We start from the raw sequence: 21986 nt of genomic DNA on the forward strand, positions 1-21986 counted from the left end.
GTCACCCACATGTGAGAATAGGCTTGTCCTGGGATAAAGAAGATTAGCAAAGGCAAGAACCTAATCTTTCATTCTTGTACAATCCCCAATCAATTCCACCATTAAAATCCTTGGAGTCATCCTGGACCGATGCCTAACTTTTGAAGACCATACCAATGCTCAGGTTAAAAAATGCTTTTGCACCGTCTGGAAACTCCGTACCATCAAACACTACTTTGACTTCCTCTCCTTTCGATTGCTGGTTCAGTCTCTAATCTTAAGTACCTTAGACTACTGCAATATCATATATCTGGGATCCTTCAAGAAAACCGTCAAATGCCTGAGAATCATTCAGAATACTGCCTTCCGCCTCATCTATGGCCTCAAAAAGTCAGAAAACTTCACGGGTTGCCAATGGAGACAAGGGTCATCATCAAGTTCGCCTGCCTTTGCTTCAAAACCTTAACAGGTTCATCTTCGATTTACCTGTTGCACCATTTTGTGTTTCCAGGCACCACTTGCACATGTAGTGCCTACCTGTTTGCCTTCCCCTCCCTGAAAGGCTGTGTCTACAAGAGATACTTTGACAGAACACTGTCAAAATGTCTAACCACCCTCATTTCTAGTGCACCCTCCTACCAATCCTTCAAGAAATCAATTAAAACCTATCTCTTTGATAAATTTCTCTGACCCCTTCCTACCTTATTACATCACTGAAATACCTGCTGTATCTCTGACATATTTCCGGTTATACCTAACCTCTCTCGGCCCACTAATGTAATTGAAATTTATTCCAATGTACTTGGCAATTCTTCCTGTAACATTGCTGTATATGTACAGTCTCTTCCTCTGTAAACCGCTCTGAACTGCTTGTGGTATTGCGGTATACAAAATAAAGTTGTTGTTATTATTATTATTATTCTGGGAACAGGTGGGACGTAACAGAGCAGTCCCTAAACATCAGGGGGGGGACCGATGTCCCATAAGCAGTATCCTGCTTGGCCGCCACATCAATCCGATAAAACTTGGTAAAGGTGTGCAGGGAAGACCATGTATCAGCCCTGCAAATCTCTTCCAGCAAAACTGCTGTAGATTCTGCCCAAGAAGACATACTTCTAGTAGAATGAGCCCAAACTCCAAGGGGGGGCTTTTTCCATGCCACCATATAGGCAGCATAAATGACTGTACAAATCCATCTGGAATGGTAGCCTTAGATCAGGCCTACCCTTACGTATAGTACCCTTGAGAACAGATGGTCTGAGAGGCAAAACTCGTTGGAGACCTCCAAATAATGCAGTAAAAGACGGCGAACGTCCAGGGACCGCAAGATCTGGTCCTGAGCCTTGGAACCTGAGGAAATGAATGCCGGAAAGTGAACTTCCTGATTTCACATGGAAGACAGAAACCACCTTCGAGAAGAAGGAAGGTACCGCCCGCAAGAGCACTGTAGAATCTGTGATCCACAGGAAAGGATCACGACACGAGAGGGCCTGAAGCGCCAATACTCTATGGGCAGATGTGACTGCAACCAGGAAAACAATCTTGATGGTTATATCCTTCAACAAGGCCTGTTCAAGGGGTTCATAAGGCAGTTGAGCCAGCAAATGTAGAACCAGATACAGATTTCACATCGGGCAGGAGAGACGGAATGGAGGCTTCAGCCGAACCGCTCCCCTTAAGAAAAGGACAACGTCCTGATGAGATGCTCAGGAGTCTCAGAGCGATACAGGCCCCAAACAAGAAAGACCTGTGATCTGAACCCTGAGAGAAGCTACAGCAAGGCCCTCTTACAGGCCATCCTGCAGAAAGTCCGGAACCTGTGTCACCAAGGGATCCATCTGTGAACTTGAACACCAAGCCTGGTAACACTTCCAAGCTTTTGCATAGGCCGCGACTGCTTGCTATGCAGCAGCGTAGCGATGACTACGGTCGAATAGCCCCTGGCTATGAAGGCCATGCATCAAGAGCCATGCCGTAATACCAAAGCGGTCTGGATCCTGCAGGGCGACTGGACCTGAGTAAGAAGACGAGGGTGGCAGGGAAGCTGAAGACTCTGACTGAGCCAGAGTCAAACCAGATCGGCATACCATGGTCTCCTCAGCCAATCTGGGGCCACCAAGATCACCAGGCCCCCGTATTCGTGTTCTGCAATGCGATGCAAAACACATCCTATTATGGGCCACGGGGGGAAGACTTAGAGGAGACCGCCCCGAGGCCAGGACTGCACCAGAGTGTCCAGGCCTTCACTGCCGGCCTCTCACCAATGGCTGTAAAATATGTCTGCTTTCCTGTCGCAATGAGGTCGAACATGGGACAACCCCACTGGCGTATGATGCAATTGAATGCTCTTCAGGAGAGAGACCACACTCCGGGATCCAGCATCTATCGACTGAGAAAATCCACTTGAACGTTTTCTATGCCTACCACGTGAGCCATGGACAGAGCTAATAGGTGCTTTTCCACTCAGGAAAAGAGTAGCCGAGCTTCCATGCTCAGAGGAGGACTCTTGGTACCTCCTTGCTGGTTGACATAGGCCACCACTGTTGAATTGTCTGAGAACACTTGGACAGCTTGTTGATGGAGATACTTCTGGAAATGTATCAAGGCGAGGCAGATCGCCCTTAGCTCCAGGTGATTGATTAACCACTTGCTCACTGAGGGCAACCACTGGCCCTGAACTGTGGCAGGCATACAGACTGCTCACCAACTGGAGAGACTCGTGTCCGTGGAGAGAGTCACCCAGTCCGAAATCCAAAGTGGCAGGCCCCCTGGACAAAATTATAGGACTCAGTCACCACTGCATGCAACTGCGCGCTGCCGCCGTCGTCCAGGGCAGTGGTGCAGATTATGAGACCCACTGCAGGTTCCATCGGGACAATGACAATTCCTGAAGGGGATGCAGATGGGCCCTGGCCCATGGAACCACATCGATCAATGCCATCATGAGCCCCAGAACCTGGAGATATTGCCAGGTTGTCAGAGCCGGAATGGCTAACATGACTCAGATGGTATGTTGAATCTTCTTTCTTCAAGCCAGCGGGAAAAACACTTTGTTCTGGGCCTTGTAGAACCGGACCTCCCAGGTACTCCAGATCCTGCATAGGTTCGCGTTGGCTCTTCCTCAGATTGATCACCCATCCCAGGCGTTGCAGTAATTGAACCACTTGCTGCACTGCCTGGGTCCCCTCCGCCAGGGAGGGAGCTTTGATCAGCAAGTTGTCCAGATATGGATTGCCCGGGATCCCCTGAGAGTGGAGGTGAGTTGCTAACACCACAATTATCTTGGTGAAGGTCCTGGGTGCTGTCACCAGGCCGAAAAGAAGAATCGCAAACTAGAAATGTTGATCCAGAACATGGAACTGAAGGAATTTCCTCTGACCTGGAAAGATAGGGATATAAAGATATGCCTCCATGAAATCCAGGGAGGCCAGGAACTCCCCCGGCACAACTGCAGCAATGACTGACCGTCTAGTTTCCATTATGAATCGTGGTACCTTCAGTGTCACATTGACTGCCTTGAGATGCAGGATCGGTCTCCAATCTTTGGAGCCTTTCTTTGGAACAATGAAGTATATGCTGCTGTGGATATTATAAGAAAACATCTTTCAGCTTTAGACCTTTCTCAGGCACGAGTTAATTTTTTGGTGCAACTAGCTCACATAGCACTTAGTAAAAAAGGGTACTGCGATGGGAGCCAAAATGGCCCCCATGATAGCATGTTTATATGTATCTCAGTTTGAAGATGATTTCTTATATCCATCTATACATTTTTCCAAAATGTTGTTTTGGAAACGGTATATCGATGATGTGCTTATGGTGTGGCTGGGATCCAGGGAGGACCTTAATAGCTTTTTGGTATGGATTAATCAATGTGATAGTAATCTTAATTTTATATCTAGCTTTCAATCCACTCAAGTATCTTTTTTAGATCTTTTGATTACTATGGAGGCAGGTATATTTACAACTACCATTTTTAGGAAAGACACGGACAGAAACAATCTTCTTAGGTATGATAGTTTTCACCCAAAACACCTTAGGGACAATATACTTGTGGGTCAGTTTTTACGACTGCGAAGAATTTGTTCTTCTTGTACAGACTTTATTAATAGAACTGAAGAAATGAAACATAGATTCATAGTACGAGGTTACCCACAGTCATTAAAAATGTGCCCTATATGCTCAACGCACCACTGTCCCCTAAGGTTAAATCTCAAGACACTTCTATAGTATGTGCATTACCTCACACACAGTATGCATTTAAGATCAAGCAGATTATTAAATCTAATTGGAGCGTGTTACGTTTTCATTCTATTTTCCACCCACCCACCAGATTTGCCTTTTCTAAAGGATGAAATTTACGACAAAGACTCACGACTTCACAATTTACAATTAGTCATGATGATACCAACAGTGTTAGAAGAGGACACTACTGTTGTGGGAAATGTAAGATATGTGATCATAGTGCTCCGTTGCGAGATTTGGACCTTCCAGCGTGGGCTAATAGAAGTGGGAGTCGGGATTTTTCTACATGTGAAACCAGTGGGGTTATTTATATAATACGGTGTCCTTATGTCAGATTTTATGTGGGGCACACCATCAGATTGGTATGAACCTGAATAGGGGAACACATTAGTAGGATCCGTACTCAGACCTTTTAGAAGCTCCCTTGGTTCAACATTGGATTACCAACCAACATACTATACAGCAGTTACAGTATTCTGTTTTGGAAGTGCCACAGTTATCCCGGGGTGGTAATTTGGCCAGCTTATTATGGAGTAGGGAGCAGAAATGGATTTACAAGCTTAACACTTTATCTCCTGCTGGTCTGAGTGGCAAGCTTTTCTTACCTCTTAATTGTTTTTCCTGTTATGTCATTTTCAAGATGGTTTTTTAGAGCTTTTTTATTTCGTTTAGCATTTTTAGGTTCAATTTTTATTGATGCAAATACAGCAAATACAACACCAGAGCATCCCAAAGGTGCACAGTACAAATAATAATGCATCATATACAATAATAGAACAAGCATATACAATAAAAGAGTAACATCAACCAAACTCCCTCCCCTTCTTTCTCTACATAGGGCAAGTGAGATTAATGAGGGTGGAAAGGTACTCCAAAGCCCTGTACTCTTATGAACCCCCTAAATGTCACACCACCCCATCCCCCCACCTGAACCACTTATCCTATCTTTGACTAATTGCCAGAACCTTCAATACACTCCATTTCCCCTCCTCAAGCCCTCCCTCTCCTCCCCCCATGATACTCTCCACCCCGCCCCACCAGTACTCATCATTACTCTCCCAATCCAACTAACTAACAAATTAGGACACCCATCTTAAAACCGCATTGTGACCCTTAGGATGTAAGACTTGCAGATATATTCAAAAACAACATCTTTCGTTTCCTAGACCCTCGGGCATCTCGCGCCTCCCAAATGACCAACTGATGCAATTGGTTCCGCCAATGCCAATATGCCGGAGGGTCCGGAACCGTCCAGCACTGAAGAATACATTTCCTGGCCAGTAAACTCATCTTCCTACACAAAGCTCGATGCCCCCTAGGTAAATAGCCAAAAGCCTCTGGCAAATCCAAGACAAAGTGGTCCGGGGTCCTGCGTAAGACTCTCCCAATTAACCCTGACATATAAGAGATTATACACCTCCAGAAGCGCTGAATAATGGGGCAGAACCAAAAGGCATGTCCCAAAGTATGACCCCCCCCCGTCCCACATTTATGACATAGTGGTGTAGGAAAACCTCCACTATAAAACATCTGTGTACGAGTGTAATAAGCACGTAAGGTCACCCTATAATACGTTTCCTACAACCAAGCACACAGGGTCACCCCAGGCGTCGCCCTCAAAGTACGGGCTACATCCCAATGTCCCAGATTAATCTGCAATTCCTTTTCCCATTTACTCTTGATGCTCTGGTAGTCCCTAGGTTGTAAATCTTGCAAACTAGCATAAATGCTAGAGACCGTAAGAGACGTCCCCTCCTCTCGAGTAAACAACTCCTGCAGTCTGGCCCCCAAATGCAAACTCAATTGTGCTCTGTCAAGGGATCTTACATAGTGTTTTATTTGATGACATGCAAACTGCGCTCCCCAGGTCTCCCCCACCTTAGCTAGTAAATCTGCACATGTCAACAGCTCCCCATCAACCCCCAAAATATGTTCCAAACTTGTAACTCCTTTTGCTCTCTGGGACAGATATTCTCTTGATTCCTTTCCCGGAGGAAAGCCCGGGTTTCCCTGCAAGGGCAAGAGATCAGTGACCATCAGATCTCCTCCTAAGGCATGCACAAGCCAACACCAAGCTGCTTGCAATGCGCTAAATAATACACTGGATCTGATAGAAGGGGGCAGCGCCCTGCAAGAACTATGCAGTAATGCAAATATATCATAGGGAGCAAAAAACTCACGTTCCATCAGAAGAGGGGTATAATTGCTAGTCATATTCACCCAATCTCCCAAATGACGAAGCAGACACGCATAATTATAAATCCGCACATCTGGTAATCCTAATCCTCCCCTATGCCAATTCCCCAACAACTGAGACACCGTCAATTTAGGTTTCTTAACCGCCCAACAAAAACGAGAAACCCCTTTATAAAGAATGCGTAAATCTTTCTTTAGCAAGCACAACGGCAGAGTCTGCAAAACATACAGCCATTTGGGAAAGATGAACATCTTAACCAAACAAATGCTCACCATCAGAGAAAGGGGCAATGCCTTCCATGTCTCCAGCAAGAGCTCCGTCTGTTGCTGAAGCTTAACCACATTAAGACGATACAAAAGGGGAACCTGCATAGTCATCAAAGTCCCCAAATACACAAACTGCCCAGGAGTCCATGTCAACGGAAATCCATTCCCCCATAGGGCCTGAACCGCCGCAGAGGATGCTAACGCCTCCGATTTATCCATTTAAGCGAAACCCTGCATATTCACCATATTCTTTTATCAGGTCCAGTAAGGCTGTCAAAGAAGGCAAAGGATCTGTAAGATGTACTAAAATATCATCCGCAAAGGCCAATAACTTAAAAGAGGTAGCTCCGATGTTAATTCCCTTTATAGATGGCATCGCATAAATATCCCAAATTAGGGGGTTCAATGTAACATCTGTGCACGTTTGCCTGAATAACGAAGCAGAGTGGCAAACCTTTTTTACTTTTTTCTTTAGCTATGTTATTTTTAGGACATTTTTCAGTGCTTTTTTGATCCCTTTCAGCACCCTTAACATCTGTGCACGTTTGTTTACGTCAGTTTTTCGTGACGTTGACGCTTTTAGGCAGGGGGTTTTCTGTTAAAGTTCCTGTTGGCGTCTTGCTGCTGCTGCGAGCAGTGCAACACAAGTTGGTTTATCCTGAATTGTGAGCTCAACAAGGTACTCTTCTGTTTAGCCTTAACTTTTTCTATACGACTTATAGTTTAGTATGAACATTTAGTTTGTCTTAGATATGTAGTATTATCAATTTTGATTATTGGGTTTGTGTTGCAGAGACTGATACCCTTTAGGGAAGACTTTTACGGCCTCTTTTACAAAGCCGCATTAGCGGCTGCCTTGCGCTAACGGCCCCGAAGCCCATAGAGATTTAAACGGCTTTGTAAAAGAGGCAGTTTAGTCTTTTGACAACACTGTTTTGGCTTCCTGAAGAAAGTATGAAACGTGGCACATCGAGGCTAACAAACATCAATTAAAAAGATAAGTGTTGCTTAATACATTTTTGATGCTAATGCAGTGTTACACTCCAGTAAAGTGGAAGTTCTGCAATGATTGGGTGGTGAGCATAGGAATTTGACGCCTTCATAAAGCTCAAGATGTGAAAAATAATACACAATGCAAAATTTCACTAATGTAAAGTTACCAGTAATTTTATTGTGTTTATCTTCAATCATGACACCAAAAGAATACAGCAAAATTGCATTAGCCGTTACATTAGTGGGAGATCGTTATAGTTGCCAAAATGCTAGCTTTCTGATAACGAGCTCAGCTTAATATCTCAAGTCACTCTATTATATACTTTTGGCTCAGTGTGACATCATCAGTTTGACAACCAATAAAAATCAACAAAGGAGGTGTTTAAAATTAGACAAAGAAAAAAGTTTCAAAGGTGCTGAAAAGTTCTCAGCCTTAGAGGAAAAGAGAAAGTGCAAGAGAAGGCAATCAAAGAGAAGGAGGGGCTGTCTCCCCCTGAGCTGACAGTCTCAAATTTCATCGATCTAGCCCACAGAAGCCTTCCTATGTTAGAGCAGGAGTCTCTGACCTAATTACTTCCAGATGTTATTTCAGGATTTCTTTAGGTTGCAAATATATATAAAATACCTTTTCAAAACCCATTCTTTTATTCAATACAGTCATACAATCACTCCAGGGGCCCCCATTCATTCATAATTTTCATTCATATCTCGGCCATTCATACTTAATGCATTTTATATCTTAGTTTAGGACACGTTATCTTCCTAGCCAGTCTAAAACACATCTGGTATCAATTAACACCACGATGCTGAGAGCCTGAACAAAGACTTGGAAAACAAAATGGATTCCAAAGACATAGCAGATATAACAAAACAAAAATCCAAAATGGAGTCCCTGTATTTTCCTGCATGATCTAGCCTAATAGCAAAGTACATAAAAAGAATATTATTATACTTTCCCTTATATTAATCTGTAGTGTGGTTTTCTGGCTTTAGCTTCATTCATACTGTCGCACACCCGGTACTGGCTGGTCAGAATGGCTACCGGGCCGTGCGCAAGACTCCAAAATCCAGACGTGCCTTTCTCAGGTGAAAGGCCCTGTTGGTGTTTCAATATCAGCTAGTCTATAAAGAAAACAAGTTAGCTGAATGTTCAATGAAAAATAGTGCTTTATTTGACAGTAGCGTGGAAACCAACACTGTAGCTACTGTTCTCAAAGTCCACATTCAAAGATTAGCAAGTTCAAAACAAAACCAAAATACAGCTCAAAGGAAATGGCTAATAAGTCAGCCAAGGTCTGAGCAACCTTCTCTTCAGGGTATATCCCTAATAGTCTTAACTGGTTTTTAGTCACAGACAAGGAAAGCCATAATTGAAAAGTTAAGTCAATTTGCTTCTTTCAGCATACGGAGGTAGCCTGGAATTGTACAGGCTTTCCCCTGCCAGTTCAGGTAAGCTGGCGGGGCTGGGGAGTTGCTGAATCCACTTTACAAAAACTTGCCAGAAAAATGGCCCCCCAATCTCAACCCAGGATCTTTTGTGGATTCAATCCCCTCAACTCCCACTAACCTCAATCAGTGGCACAATCTTCTTTTCACATGAGGAAAAACAAAATCCCCACATTCAAAAACACAGTTCACAGTCTTTCCCTAATTTAAGAGAGTTCTTCAGGAGTGGAGCCTTTAACAATGCTTCTCACTCACCAGCAGTTAGCACAAGTCCCAAACAAAATGCAGTGCCAAAAGAAAAAAACCCAGGAGAAACTTAGCTTTGATCCATAGCAGTTTCCTCCGGCTCCCAGGGAATGTCCATAGGCTCCTCGGCTTGCACACCATTCAGTAATCTTGGTAGAGAGGACTCATCTAGATCTCTCATTTCAATCTCGTTCTCAGTTTGAAACCTGGAAGTACCTGGCCATGAGTCTCCTTCCAGAGCTGGATCCAGACTGACTTTACTCAGCTTGCTCTGCTCTATTTGTCCAGCCTTCAGAGAGCCATGCCCTACTCTGTATGGGGGTTGGGCAGCCTGGTTCTGAGCTTTCAGCTGTTTTTCTATTAGCCTAAGCAGATGGGGGCTGGGCTGGATAGGAGCTTGTCTCCTATGGGAAGTTTTAACAGGAGCAGCTCTAGGTTTAGAGAACCTTCTGCTCTCCCCTCCTCCCAGACCTCTTGTTCTAGGGCGCCCTTGCCAATGACAGAGCTCTGGGAACTGTTAGAAGGAGGGCTGCTGTACTGGTCTGCTCTCCCAACAGTCAGGGGTTTTTGTCCCTTCTCTGGCACAAACCTAACTCTGATGCTGGGTTTGTGACAATATTCAGATTTTTATTTACCAGTTTGTCGTACGCTTCTATTGGGTGTGGCCTTAACTAACATATATGCTTGTATCTAACTAGAATTACCCAGAATCATACGAAAAATGGGCACTTAATACTGCACAATCATGTTCTGATATCCATTCAATTACCGTCCCATAAACATCACCCCCTACTGGCCACGAGCCACTACTCCTCAGTGGTGAGGCTTTTTGGGGACAACGTCCCCTTTTTCCTCCATGTTTCTGAGCGCAACCTATCCAAAAATGAAAATATGATATAGACTTTATTAGAGATAACTTTTTGAATTTGTCACAGTGATTTATATTAGCCTGTTTCTTGTTTATTTATGTTTAAAAGTAGACATGGTTATGGGCAGAAAATAGGTGTGGTTGACTTACGCATCTGACATAGGCATTGCGAAATTAGGCGAGTGAAAAGGTGGCCTAATGGAGCTGCACCTAAGTCTATAAATGCTGCCTTTTTTATTTTGATTCCCAAAACAATTGGGAAGAACAGTAACACTTGGAAACACTTCACAAAGTGGCAAAAGTAAAAATAAGAAATGAAAATGTCACTTTTAAGTAAAACCAAGATGATTCAAAACATTATTACTACACATTTTTTTGTTCTCAGAGAACTGGTTGACAGACCACAGGACAAGCCCGCGAGGTGGAGCATCTGAAAGGATCACCTCTAATTATAGCACATTAGACTGTGTATATAGATTTTTTAAAATTTTTTCCGTTTGACATAAGTAGTGAAATTCAAAAAAATTTTGAAAACTTATCTTGAAGAGTGAGCTGTAGGACGCGTTTCGCCGGGGGTGTATCGAAGAACCCTTATTGCAGGTTCAAGAGTGATTCTGCTGCACATAGCCACTGATTTCTTCACAAGATGAAGGACCTTCCATCTTGTGAAGAAATCAGTGGCTGTGTGTGGCAGCTCACTCTTCAAGATAGTTTTCAAAATTTTTTTGAATTTCACAACTTATGTCAAATGGAAAAAATATAAAAAAAATCTCTATATACATTCTAATGTGCTATGAGTAGAGGTGATCCTTTCAGATGCTTCACCTCGCAGGCTTGTCCTGCGGTCTGACAACCAGTTCTCTGAGCACAAAAAAATGTGTAGTAATAATGTTTTGAATCACCTTGGTTTTACTTAAAAGTGACACTTTCTTTTCTTATTTTTACTTTTGCCTTTTTTTGATTGACAACTGTGCCAAGCATAGTTTAGCAAATTTGGCCCTTAGGGGCTGATTCGGTAAGTGGTGCATGCTGTGGTAGGTGCCTAGAAAATGGGTGCCTGCTGTGTGTCAATCATTCCCAGGTGCTACTTTCAGAATCAGGGATACTAGCACCTAGTAAGGACCTTAAGTGCCAGAAATGTAGGCCAGGGTTTTACAGGCCTACATTTCTGGAGCCTAGACTCCTTACTAGTGCTGCCCAATTTCCGATAAAAATTGATTCACCGATTCACTTTGGGTGAATCGATTCGAATCGATGTGTATTTTTAAAAAATCAGCATCTTCGATTCAGGGCCCAACCCTCCTCCCCGCGCCACTAACCTAAAGCTGCCGCTCCGGTTCTTGGACAGTTTCTGTCTCTGAGGCAGGAAACTGCAGTGTTCTCCCTAGCGCTTTTTAGCTGGGCGTGAATCCTGCTGCCCGCCACTCAAACATTTTTTTAAAAACCCTTTCACCAGCTTGGGGATTCCCTGGCCTGACTCAGCCCTTCCCCGGCCCTTCCCCTTCCCGACTCAGCCTTCCTCGGCCCTTCCCCGGCCTGTCTCGGCGATTTCAAACCTCCCCTTATCACTAGCCTGGACTAGCACTGCTCTCTCCTTATTGTAATTTGCCTGACTGCTGCCGTAGCTTTAGCGAGTCAATTCCCTCCAGCAGCCTCGGGGCCTCTGCTAGGCCATCCCGCCTCCAAGGAAGAAGGAAGTTGCATCATCGGAGGTGGGGCGGCCTAGCAAAATCCCTGAGGCTGCAGAAGGGAATTGACTCGCTAAAGCTATGGGAGCTGTCAGGCAAATTACATTAAGAAGAGAGCGGTGCTGCTGCTAGTCCATGGCAAGTTCTCAAAGTTCATTCTGGGACCTCCAAAGAGAACTAAGCTTGTTGTACAGCCTGAGAATGGCTGAAACCCACTAAACAGAAATGAGAAGAAAGATCGGTCAGGCAGCTTGCCCCCTCCCTGCGGTTCCTGCTCACTTACTGAAGCCCACTTTGCATCCTGAGCTTGTTCCAAATCACTGCGGAGAAGGGAGAGAGAGTACAGAAGATACTGTTTAGAAAAGAGAAAGCTGTGAAGAAAGGAGAGAAGATAGAATGAGGAGAAGAGGGAGCGTGGAAAGGAATGAGAAGGGAGAGAGAGAGAATAGCAGAAAGGGGGGAGAATAAAGATGAAAAGACAGAAGGGAGAATGGATAGAAGAGGGTGAAGAAAGGGGAGAGTGGTGAGTACAGGGAAGGAAAGGCCTTCAGGGGGGACAGGTAGGCCTTTAGGGGTGGGGGGCAGGCCTTCGAGAGGTGGACAGACCAGGGGAGGGGGGCCCTGGTGTAGAAGTACATGGAGGGAGGGAGGGAGGGAAGGGGGGGTTCAAAGATACGTGCATATGTCAGACTTGGGGGGGGAAGAAATAATGGGTCTGAAAATAGAGGAGAGGAAGAAGGATGATGGACAATGGGATTTAGGGAGGGAAGGAAGAGAAAGGGAGAGAAGTTGGATGGTGTAGAGGGGGGGATAGAGATACTGGATAGGAGGGTAATTGGGAAAAGAAAGGGAGAGATGGTGGACCCTGGGGTGGTGGGAAGGAGGGAGAGATGCTGGATGAAAGGATAGTTAAGAAAAGGTGGATCTGTGGATTGAGACAAAAAAAGGAAAGATACCAGACCTCTGGGGGAGGGAAGGGAAATAGAAGGGGAGGACAGAGATGGCAGATGGATGGTTAGCACGGAGAGAGGAGACCCTGGCAAGCAAGTTATCAGAAGACAACCAGAGCCTGGGACCAACAAGATTTGACTAATGACCAGACAAAAGGTAGAAAAACTAATTATATTTTCCATTTTGTGATTACAATATGTCAGATTTGAAACGTGTATCCTGCCAGAGCTGGTGTTAGACCGCAAACATGAGCTAGGATTTAACAGAGAGAGGAAAAGTCTTTTTTGTTTGTTTATTTTGTTTACACCACAGTGCCAGTGTGGTTAGGAGAAGGCAAAGGGGGTGAAGAGGCTATAAAATAAACCCACCAGGATGTTTGAAAAAAACACCCAATTGGGCAGGAAAATCGAATTGAATTGAAAAACCAATTCAATAGGCTGAATCGAATCGAATGGAAATTTTTTTTCCTGAAACGAGCAGCACTACTCCTTACAGAATCGTGGTGTCACCTAGTGCCACCGGAATGCAACGCCACCCCCCTAAACACGCCTACTTCCAGGCTTCCCTTTCTCACATTGTTCCTCACCCACCACTCACCCTTCCCCAACTCTCAAATGGTGCTTCCTGCTGGTATCACTTTATCTCGTTAACTCATCTCTCACCACCACCCTCCTTGCCCCTTTAACTCTTCTTATTCTTCATCCTCTTTCTTCCCTCCTTCACTCATTCCCGGCCTTCAACTCCCTTATCTTGTCTTCTCCTTTCTCCTACACCCTTCCACCTTTCTCCGGTATTAGAAACGTGTAAAACAAGTTGCAAGAACGCTGGCAAGCAGAGATGAGCTTTATTCAGCTTCAGCTGTATTCTCTAAATCTGGCTGACAACCGGACAGCGTCCTCACCTCCGGTACTGCAAGTATTCGTCCACCGCCGCTGCCCCCTCTGGTCGCAAATTCAGACGCTCCATTAAAGCCGCAAGCACGACCTACACTCTCAGCTCGTCTGTCCCTTCAACCACTGAACATCCACGCCCAACGTTGTTAGCATTCCGCTGTCCTCTCAGCCGTTACCCCGGTAACAGCAGAAGCGCCTCATGACCCCTGCACCGTGCGTTTCTAGGTGACAACCACAAGGAGAGATGAATAAAAAAGGGGCGGAGCATCGGCCAAGTGCGCGGTGCTAGGCCCACGTGCGCACTGTTCCTCCCACTTACAGTAGTAAAAGGGAGTATATCTGCTGGCTCGAACAGAGAGAATTGGTTGTGCGTTAGTTTTTAACTCTTAGTGTGGCGTTTTTTAATACATTGTGTTAATCGCTGATCGTCTTTTGTTTCATACGTTTTGGGGGTGCCGAGCGTTTCCTTCGGGCTCTAAAGCAGTTGATCTAGTCCAGTGGTTCCCTACCCTGTCGTGGAGGACCCCCCAGGCCAATCGGGTTTTCAGGCTAGCTCTAATGAATATGCATGAGAGATTTGCATATAATGGAAGTGAGAGGCATGCAAATCTGCTCCATGCATATTCATTAGGGCTATCCTGAAAACCCGATTGGCTTGGTGGTCCTCCAGGACAGGGTTGGGAACCACTGATCTAGTCCATCATTATCCTGTGTGGTTTAGAAACTGTCCAAAAAAGTTGTTTAAAAGGGACCAACATTCAAGCATGCAAGAGATAAGAGTTTGTTTCTACAATATATTTTATAACGTTTTATTAGTATTTGATGGAAGCCCTTGCAATGAGCAGTGTAAGTTGTATACAGTTAATAAAATGGTAGTTAAGAGTAGAGGGGAAGAAAAGGGAAATAAGAGTGGGCAGAAAGAACTACAATATCAGATAAGATAGTAAGTAGCATAGCGAAGGAGGTTGGCGCCCGGATCGCCCTCCGCCTCCCCCCCCCCTTGCCATCTTCCACCTGCTGCTCTTGCCGGCCTCGGCATCCTTCTCACTGGGCCCGTGACGTCAGAAGCAGTGCTGCCAGATACAGTATTTTATTTTATATAATCCTGCCCAACTATGCAATGAAAATTCGCTGGACAAATTTAAAGGAAAACTGAAAACATTCCTCTTTAAAGATGCTTTCAATCCTTAAATCCTGCTTTCTTCTTCTGTCCACTGATTCTGCCACGTCTGGTTTGCCAGATGAGTCTTTCCTTCTCTCTTGTATTTACACCTTTGTAGAATTGCTTTACTATGATAATGGATTTCATCCCTTTATCCTTTCGTATATGTCAGTCCTGTTAGTTTTTGGTCTGTCCCCCTTAGTTTTTAGTACCATGTTTGTTGACATGTTTTATATTGTAAACCACCTAGAAGTATGATAAGCAGTATATCAGATTTTTAATAAACTTGAAACTTCAGTTGGGACAGTCTCCATCAAAGGCTGCTATACACTTAGTCCAGCAAGTTTCCACTTTTTTCATTCAGTACTTTTCTGACTGAATGAAAAGTGGAAACGCGCTGGACTAACTGCCTCATTTACAAAGCCACACTAGCGGCTGCCACGTGGCAACAGCCCCAAAGCCCTTTAAATCGCTTTAGGCTTCGAGGCCACTAGCATGGCTATGTAAAAGCAGCCCTAAGTGTATAGCCTTCAACCGAGACTGCCCCAACTTTGTTTGACAGGCTGAGAACACTGAGATTATTGCCCCTGGAAGTACAGTCAAACCTCGAGCAAAACATTCGCAAAATCGGCGCCTCGGAAAGTGAGTTTGACTCGATTTACGAGTGCCACCCCCTGCGATCCGGCATCCCCCCTCCCGCTCCAGTCCCCCCCCCTCGCGATCTTACATGCTCCCCCGAGCACCAAAACGATTGGGCACCAGCACCAACGTACAGGACATGCCGGTGCTGGTGTCCGAAGATCCTCGCCCTTCTGTGCTGGGCGGTGCATCGGCGATCCTTCCTCTTGCTTGTGCTGGGCCTTGAGCATTTGCGCATGCTCAAGGCCTTCTGGTCTCGCTCTCTCCGAGATTCTCAGATTCAGAATCTCGGAGAGAGCGAGACCAGAAGGCCATGAGCATGCGCAAATGCTCAAGGCCCAGCACAAGCAAGAGGAAGGATTGCCGATGCACCGCCCAGCCCAGCTCATAAGAGAGAGGATCTTCGGGCACCAGCACCGGCATGTCCTGTGCATTGGTGCTAGTGCCGGTGCCCAATCGGGGTAAGGGATATTGTTTTGGTGATCGGGGGAGCATGTAAGATCGCAGGGGGAGGACGACATGAGCAGGGGGGATGCCGGATCGCTGGGGGGAATGCCGGATCGCGGGGGGTGAGGTATGGAGCAGCGCTGGTGGCCTCGGGGGGGGGGGGTGTGGAATGAATCAAAGCGAGTTTCCATTCATTCCTATGGGGAAACTCGCTTTGATATACAAGCAATTTGGTTTACGAGCATACTTCTGGAACAAATTATGCTCGTAAACCAAGGTTCCACTGCTTAGTATTATCTTGCGTTCACAAGATAATACTTAGCCCAACGCAATTTGGTTTCCTAAAATCAGTTTGGCTGTTTCTTTAATGTTTAATTCATCTGCTCCACTTGTCCTGAAAGGGCTGGATGTCAAGGAATGTGGAATTCCAAGGATATTCCCAATCCTGTCAGTTTATGCACTTTATAGTTATGCAGATAATGAATGTTGTTTATGGTTGTTGATTTTATGGAAGTTTTTGATACTGGAAACACCTAGATTTTAGGCAGAATACGAATGCTAAATAAATATTTTGGAGCACTTTAGAAGTAAAATGAGTTCCTTGATCTGAGTCTATGTGCTCCATTATCCCCTACCTTGGATTAATCTGTTCCAAGACAATCTTGGCCACCCCGGTTGCTGTGGCCTTGGGATAAGCCTCAACCCACCCAGTTAAATAGTCTACCTGTACTCACTTTATCTCCCTCCACGCGACCTGCACTGCACGGCCCCACCCCCTGACCGGCACGGCCCACCCGCGGCACCAAAAACTTGGGAGCAGGAGGGATGCTCAGTCCCTCCTGCTCCTAGGCCTCCCACCTCTCGGCCTACCCCTGGTCAGCCCAGGCGGTCAGGTTTGGCCCACCCACCCCCGGTACCTTTAAAATAGTTGGAAGCAGGAGGGATGCCCGGTCTCTCCTACTCCTTGGAGGCTCCAAACATCTTTGGGAGCAGGAGGGGTGCCTGGAAGTCCCTGATTGGCTGAGGTGCCCCAGGCCCCTTCAAAGGGCACCTCAGCCAATCAGGGCCTTAGGCCTCTCCCCATGCATCAGATGATGGGGCAGGACCCAAGGCCGCTATTGGGGGGGGCAGCCGGCCTGAGAGTAGGAGCAGGAGGACTTTCCTCATGCTCCCGAAGATGTTCGGAGCCTCCAAGGAACAGGAGGGACCGGGTATTCTTCCTGCTCCCAACTATTTCAAAGGTACCAGAGTGGGTGGGCCGGGCCTGACCGCCTGGGCCAACCAGGGGTGGGCCGAGGGGTGGGAGGCCTAGAAGCAGGAGGGACTGAACACCCCTCCTGCTCCCAACTTTTTGGTGCTGCAGGTGGGCCGTTGGGAGGGTGAGGGAAGGCTGTGCCGGTCGGGGGGGGGGGGGGTGTTGAGTGCCGTGCTGCATGCATGCAGCATTTTTTTTTTTTTTAACTGTGATGGCAGGAGGGAGTTGGTATCCCTCATGCTTTTTTTCTCCATGGGGGCAGGGGCGCGGCAGAGCAGGGCAGGCAGGAGAGATCAGGGCCGGGGGGGGGGGGGTGTTGGGTAGGGCAGGTGTGTCAGGCCAGTGCCCGATCTCTCTTCTCTGCTACCGTTCCCCGCAGTGCAGGCCCACTTTAAACCACAGGCTTGCACTGCAGGGAACGGCAACAGAGAGCAAGAGAGATCTGGGCTGGGCTGAGCCCTGACAGCAATGACAGGAGGCTGCTTCTCCTGTCACTACTGTCGGGTGTGCACATGAGCGGAGATCGCTCTGGCCATGTTTAGGGGGGGGCGTGTTAACGATCGTCTCTATTTGCATGCAGGCCTTTACTGAATTGGTTGGCCGGCATGGAAACGGATCGCACACGGTTTGGAGGTTTAGTGAATCCTGTCCTTTCTGCTTAAGTTGTTTATTCAGCATTTGTCTCCCGTCTGATAGCACCCATTTACCCTCTGCTGTTTTAACAGCCCCTAATTTATCCAATTTTTCCTCTTCTCTACTAGTAAGTGTAGGAGTTACAGTCTCATCTGATATTCTAGGGATTAAAGTACATATTGTCACCACATCTGATTCCATGGCAGCCTCCTTTGCTGCCTCATCAGCTAACCTATTTCCCCTCACTTCCAATGTATGTTCCCCTAGGTCAACACCGAGATGCGCAAATAAAAAAACTTCACTGCTGCCTAACAGAAATAAAAAACTGGATGACTGCAAATAAACTGCAACTCAACACATCTAAACTGAACTTCTCTGGATACATAAGGACATCTGCACATACCCCCACACATCTCTCTCCTGGGGAAATGACACCCTTACAGCCAAAGACAATCTCCGCAGCCTAGGAGTGATTCTCGACTCAAACCTGTTGCTCTCAGACCATGTATCAAAATTAGTGTCAGCTTCCTTCTATTACCTCCACCAACTAAAGTGCATCTGTGCTTATTTCTCAGAAAGCAATTTTGCCCAGCTACTATACGCGTTTGTACTATCCCGCTTAAATTACTGCAACGCTCTACTAGTGGGCTTACCCGCAAAAACACTCTCCCGGCTCCAAGATGTGCAAAATGCCGCTATCTAACTCCTAAAATACTTGGGCTTCCGCAACCATGTCACCCCTGCACTAACATCCATGCACTGGCTTCCTATCCAAAAACAATGCGCCTTTAAAGCCTTAGTGTTAGTCTTTAAGACTTTCCACCAAAAAGCACCAAACTACATAGCATCTAAACTACAAATTTATGTCCCCAACCAATCACTGAGATCCCAAACAGAAAAACGGCTGGTCCTGCCACCTGGTTGCTCACTCATGTCTGAGACATCCTGCTCATATTCTCACTACATACCCAGAATGTGGCACATCATTCCCTCATCTATTAGCTCACTAGACAGTCTTTGGAACTTCAAAAAAGCCGTGAAGACCCAGCACCTTGAAGACCCACGTCTATACCCTGAAGGATGGATCTCAAAGACATGACCTAAAACTCCAAACAGAATCTCACAAATACTCACATGCCACCGCAAATATAATCTGAATTACTACTACATTCTCCGACAACAAACATGCACCCACTTACTAAGAAAGTGATATCTACACTTACCTCCAAGTGATATCTACACTGAATGTGAATTTAAATCCACCCTATGCCCATTAAGTCAGTATTTTATGTCTGCATGTTATGTCTATACTGTAATCTAACCCCTTTGTCTATACTGTAAATACTGTAGAATCTGTATTTCTCACTTAAGTATGTCCTAACCATACTATGAATATACTCTTGTAACCCGTTCTGGGCTCCTTTGGGAAGACGGGCTAAATAAATGAATAAATAAATAAATGTCCAGTAACATGAACCACTGCTATTTCTTCGGGGAGGAGGAGATTCTCTAAAACTTGTTTAATTAGTTTTCCATGTTATCAACTCTTTTTCCCTCTGCTGTTGATTAATCTCCCTCATCCCATATATTCCCCAAAATTTATACTACTCCAAAGGCATATTTAGAATCAGTATATATTGTTCCCTCCCCCCTCTTTTAGCAATTGCAGGGCTTGATTGAGGGCATATAACTCACAGGTTTTGACTGACCAAGTGTTAGGAGGTAACCGTCCCGCCTCTATCACCCGCTGTTCTTCCCTATCCACAATTGCATAGTCATCATGTCTTTTTCTTACCACTATTCTCAAAGAGCTGTCAATAAACAACAGAAGACCCTCATGTAATGCATCTCTCAAATCTGGGCATATTTTGGTTTGATATTCAATGATGTCTAAGCAATTATGTTCAAGTTACTCCCCAACCACTATTTCTCCCTTCCAGAAGAAGGTAGCTGGATTAAGACTAGCGTTTGTTAGCACTAAATAATTTTTTCCATTAGGATGGTTTCATATTTCAATATTCTGGAATCAGTCAGCCATCTCCCAGCTTTCTGATTCAGAATAGTTCTAACCTGATGTGGGGTGCTCTCTACAAGGGCTCCCCCAAAAGTAAATTTTCTGCTCTTTCCCACTAGGAGAGCTGTAGTGGCAACTGCTTGCACACACTCAGGCCATCCCCTGAAACAGGATCTAATAATTTTGACAAGTATGCCACTGGTTGCTGTTTCCCTCTCCAGTTCTGGGTTAACATTCCCAATGCTGTCCCCCTCTCTACCATAGCAAACAAGTGGAAGGGCTTGTCTAGGGATGGCAACGGTAATACTAGGGCTATAATCAGACTCTCTTTTAAATTTGACACCAATTTCTCCTCTGCCTCTGTACACTTCATGTTTGGTTCATCCTTCAGGAGTTTAAAAGTATAACCCCTTTATTTTCTGGGCATATGAATCAATCCATAATCTGCAATAGCCTGTTAAGCCCAGAAATTTTCTCAGTTCCCTTTTAGTTTTTCAAAGAGGAAGCTCTGCAATCCCCTTGATCCTTTCTGGACAGATTCTTCTCTTTCCCTCACTTATCAACTGACCCAAATATTTCACTTCTGTCTCCACATACTGTAATTTGGTCTTACTTACCCTAAGACCCTGTTCTCTCAGCAAATTCAGTAGGGCAGTAGTGGTCTCTGCCCCCACTCCCTTCATTTTCCCTGAGGCTGAGGGGAGATATGATTGAAGTCTACAAAATCCTGAGTGGAGAAGAAAGGGTAGAAGTGGATCAATTTTTCACTCTATCAAAAATTACAAAGACTAAGGGACACTTGATGAAACTGCAGGGAAGATCCAAGATGGCCACGACAGACTGCTTAGAGAGAATTTCCTACAATCATGCCAAAACGGAGGGGTAGGAGCATCGATAGTACCTCTTGACGCCCAGCAGACCTCCAATCGGCTCCATAGATGAACTTTTGTGGCGCCTACAGCAGGAACATGTTTGTTGGGAATTCACCCGCTGGAGACATCGTTAGGGAGTGACACCATTGTCGATCTCCCTGGGCTTTATGCCACCTTGAGTCCCGCTCCCGACATCTGAGTATTGCCCCCGCAGCCTCAGAGAGCAAGCTCTCCGCGCGAGCTCAACATGTCCAAGGAGGCGGTGTTTGAGCCACGGGAGGCCGGTGAGGGCTTGTTGGAGGATCCCGAGGGGATTTTGGTTTCCCCAGAGAGACCGCCTGAGGAAGGAAGTACAGCGTAGATGGACCAAGGCAGACAAGAGGTATGCCTGGGAGCTGAGAAACTCTCTTTACCGCTTGTATCTTTTACAACAGTAACTAAACCACCTGAGGTTAATCTGGACGCTTTGTGGGACCTTGTAGTAAATTCGGGAAACTCAATTGCACCATAAGTAAATGAATTAGGGGAGAGACTGAATAAACAGGCAAAAGAACTTTACACTTTAAAACAAGATACTTCAACAACTAAAACTGATTTATTAAAAGTTTCTATGGAGGTGACTTCAGTAAAAAAACATTCAGGAAGCACTGGTGGTAGATAATACTTTCCTAAGGAAAAAATTGGAAGGTTTGGAAAATCAAAGTACAATTAATAACTTGCATATATTAAATTTTCCAAAGATACCTATTGTTACTCCAATAGAAATGTTAAAGAGGTACTTTAAAGAAATTCTAAATGTACCGGTGCAATCTATACCTCCCTTTGTTCGAGTTTATTATTTGCCACAAAAAATAGACCAGCAACAACTTAGAAATGAAAATCAACAAGAGACCCCGTTGGATGTTTCCAATTTATTAATTAAATAATTTAATATATTCACAGCTGTGATATTTGATTGAGAATCCAATTTATTGGAGACATCTGATGCTTCTCTCGATTCTCCAGCTACACTTTTGTTGACGGTAGCTCTTTTACCGGATAAAGAATGGATTTTAAGGATGTTCTTTAAGAATAGATCTAAGGAATTCTTGGGACATAAAATCCAGATGTTTCCTGACGTCTCAAGGGAGACACAAAAAAGGAGACGACAGTTTTTTATTTTGAGACCAGCAGTAACAGAGATAGGAGGTGCAAG

The 21986-nt window shown here is 45.3% G+C and overlaps 1 protein-coding gene across 4 annotated transcripts in view; it reads right to left on the minus strand.

The window, feature by feature from the left end:
* Positions 1-21986, minus strand: part of FAM221A (family with sequence similarity 221 member A) — a 226730-nt gene that overhangs the window by 115216 nt on the left and 89528 nt on the right. Inside the window, exon 1 of one of the 4 annotated variants that reach the window (XM_033930868.1) lies at positions 13778-14027. The exons of 2 other annotated variants lie outside the window; for them this stretch is intronic. Coding sequence is in view for 1 of the 2 variants with exons in the window: in XM_033930864.1 (XP_033786755.1) it covers positions 13778-13842 (65 nt within the window). In the remaining variant the exon portion in view is untranslated. Of the gene's footprint in view, positions 1-13777; positions 14028-21986 lie in introns of those variants that run through there. One more of the 4 variants, XM_033930864.1, reaches the window with a different exon arrangement.

This window comes from Geotrypetes seraphini, chromosome 2 (assembly GCF_902459505.1).
Source record: "Geotrypetes seraphini chromosome 2, aGeoSer1.1, whole genome shotgun sequence".
NCBI classification, from domain to species: Eukaryota; Metazoa; Chordata; class Amphibia; order Gymnophiona; family Dermophiidae; genus Geotrypetes; species Geotrypetes seraphini.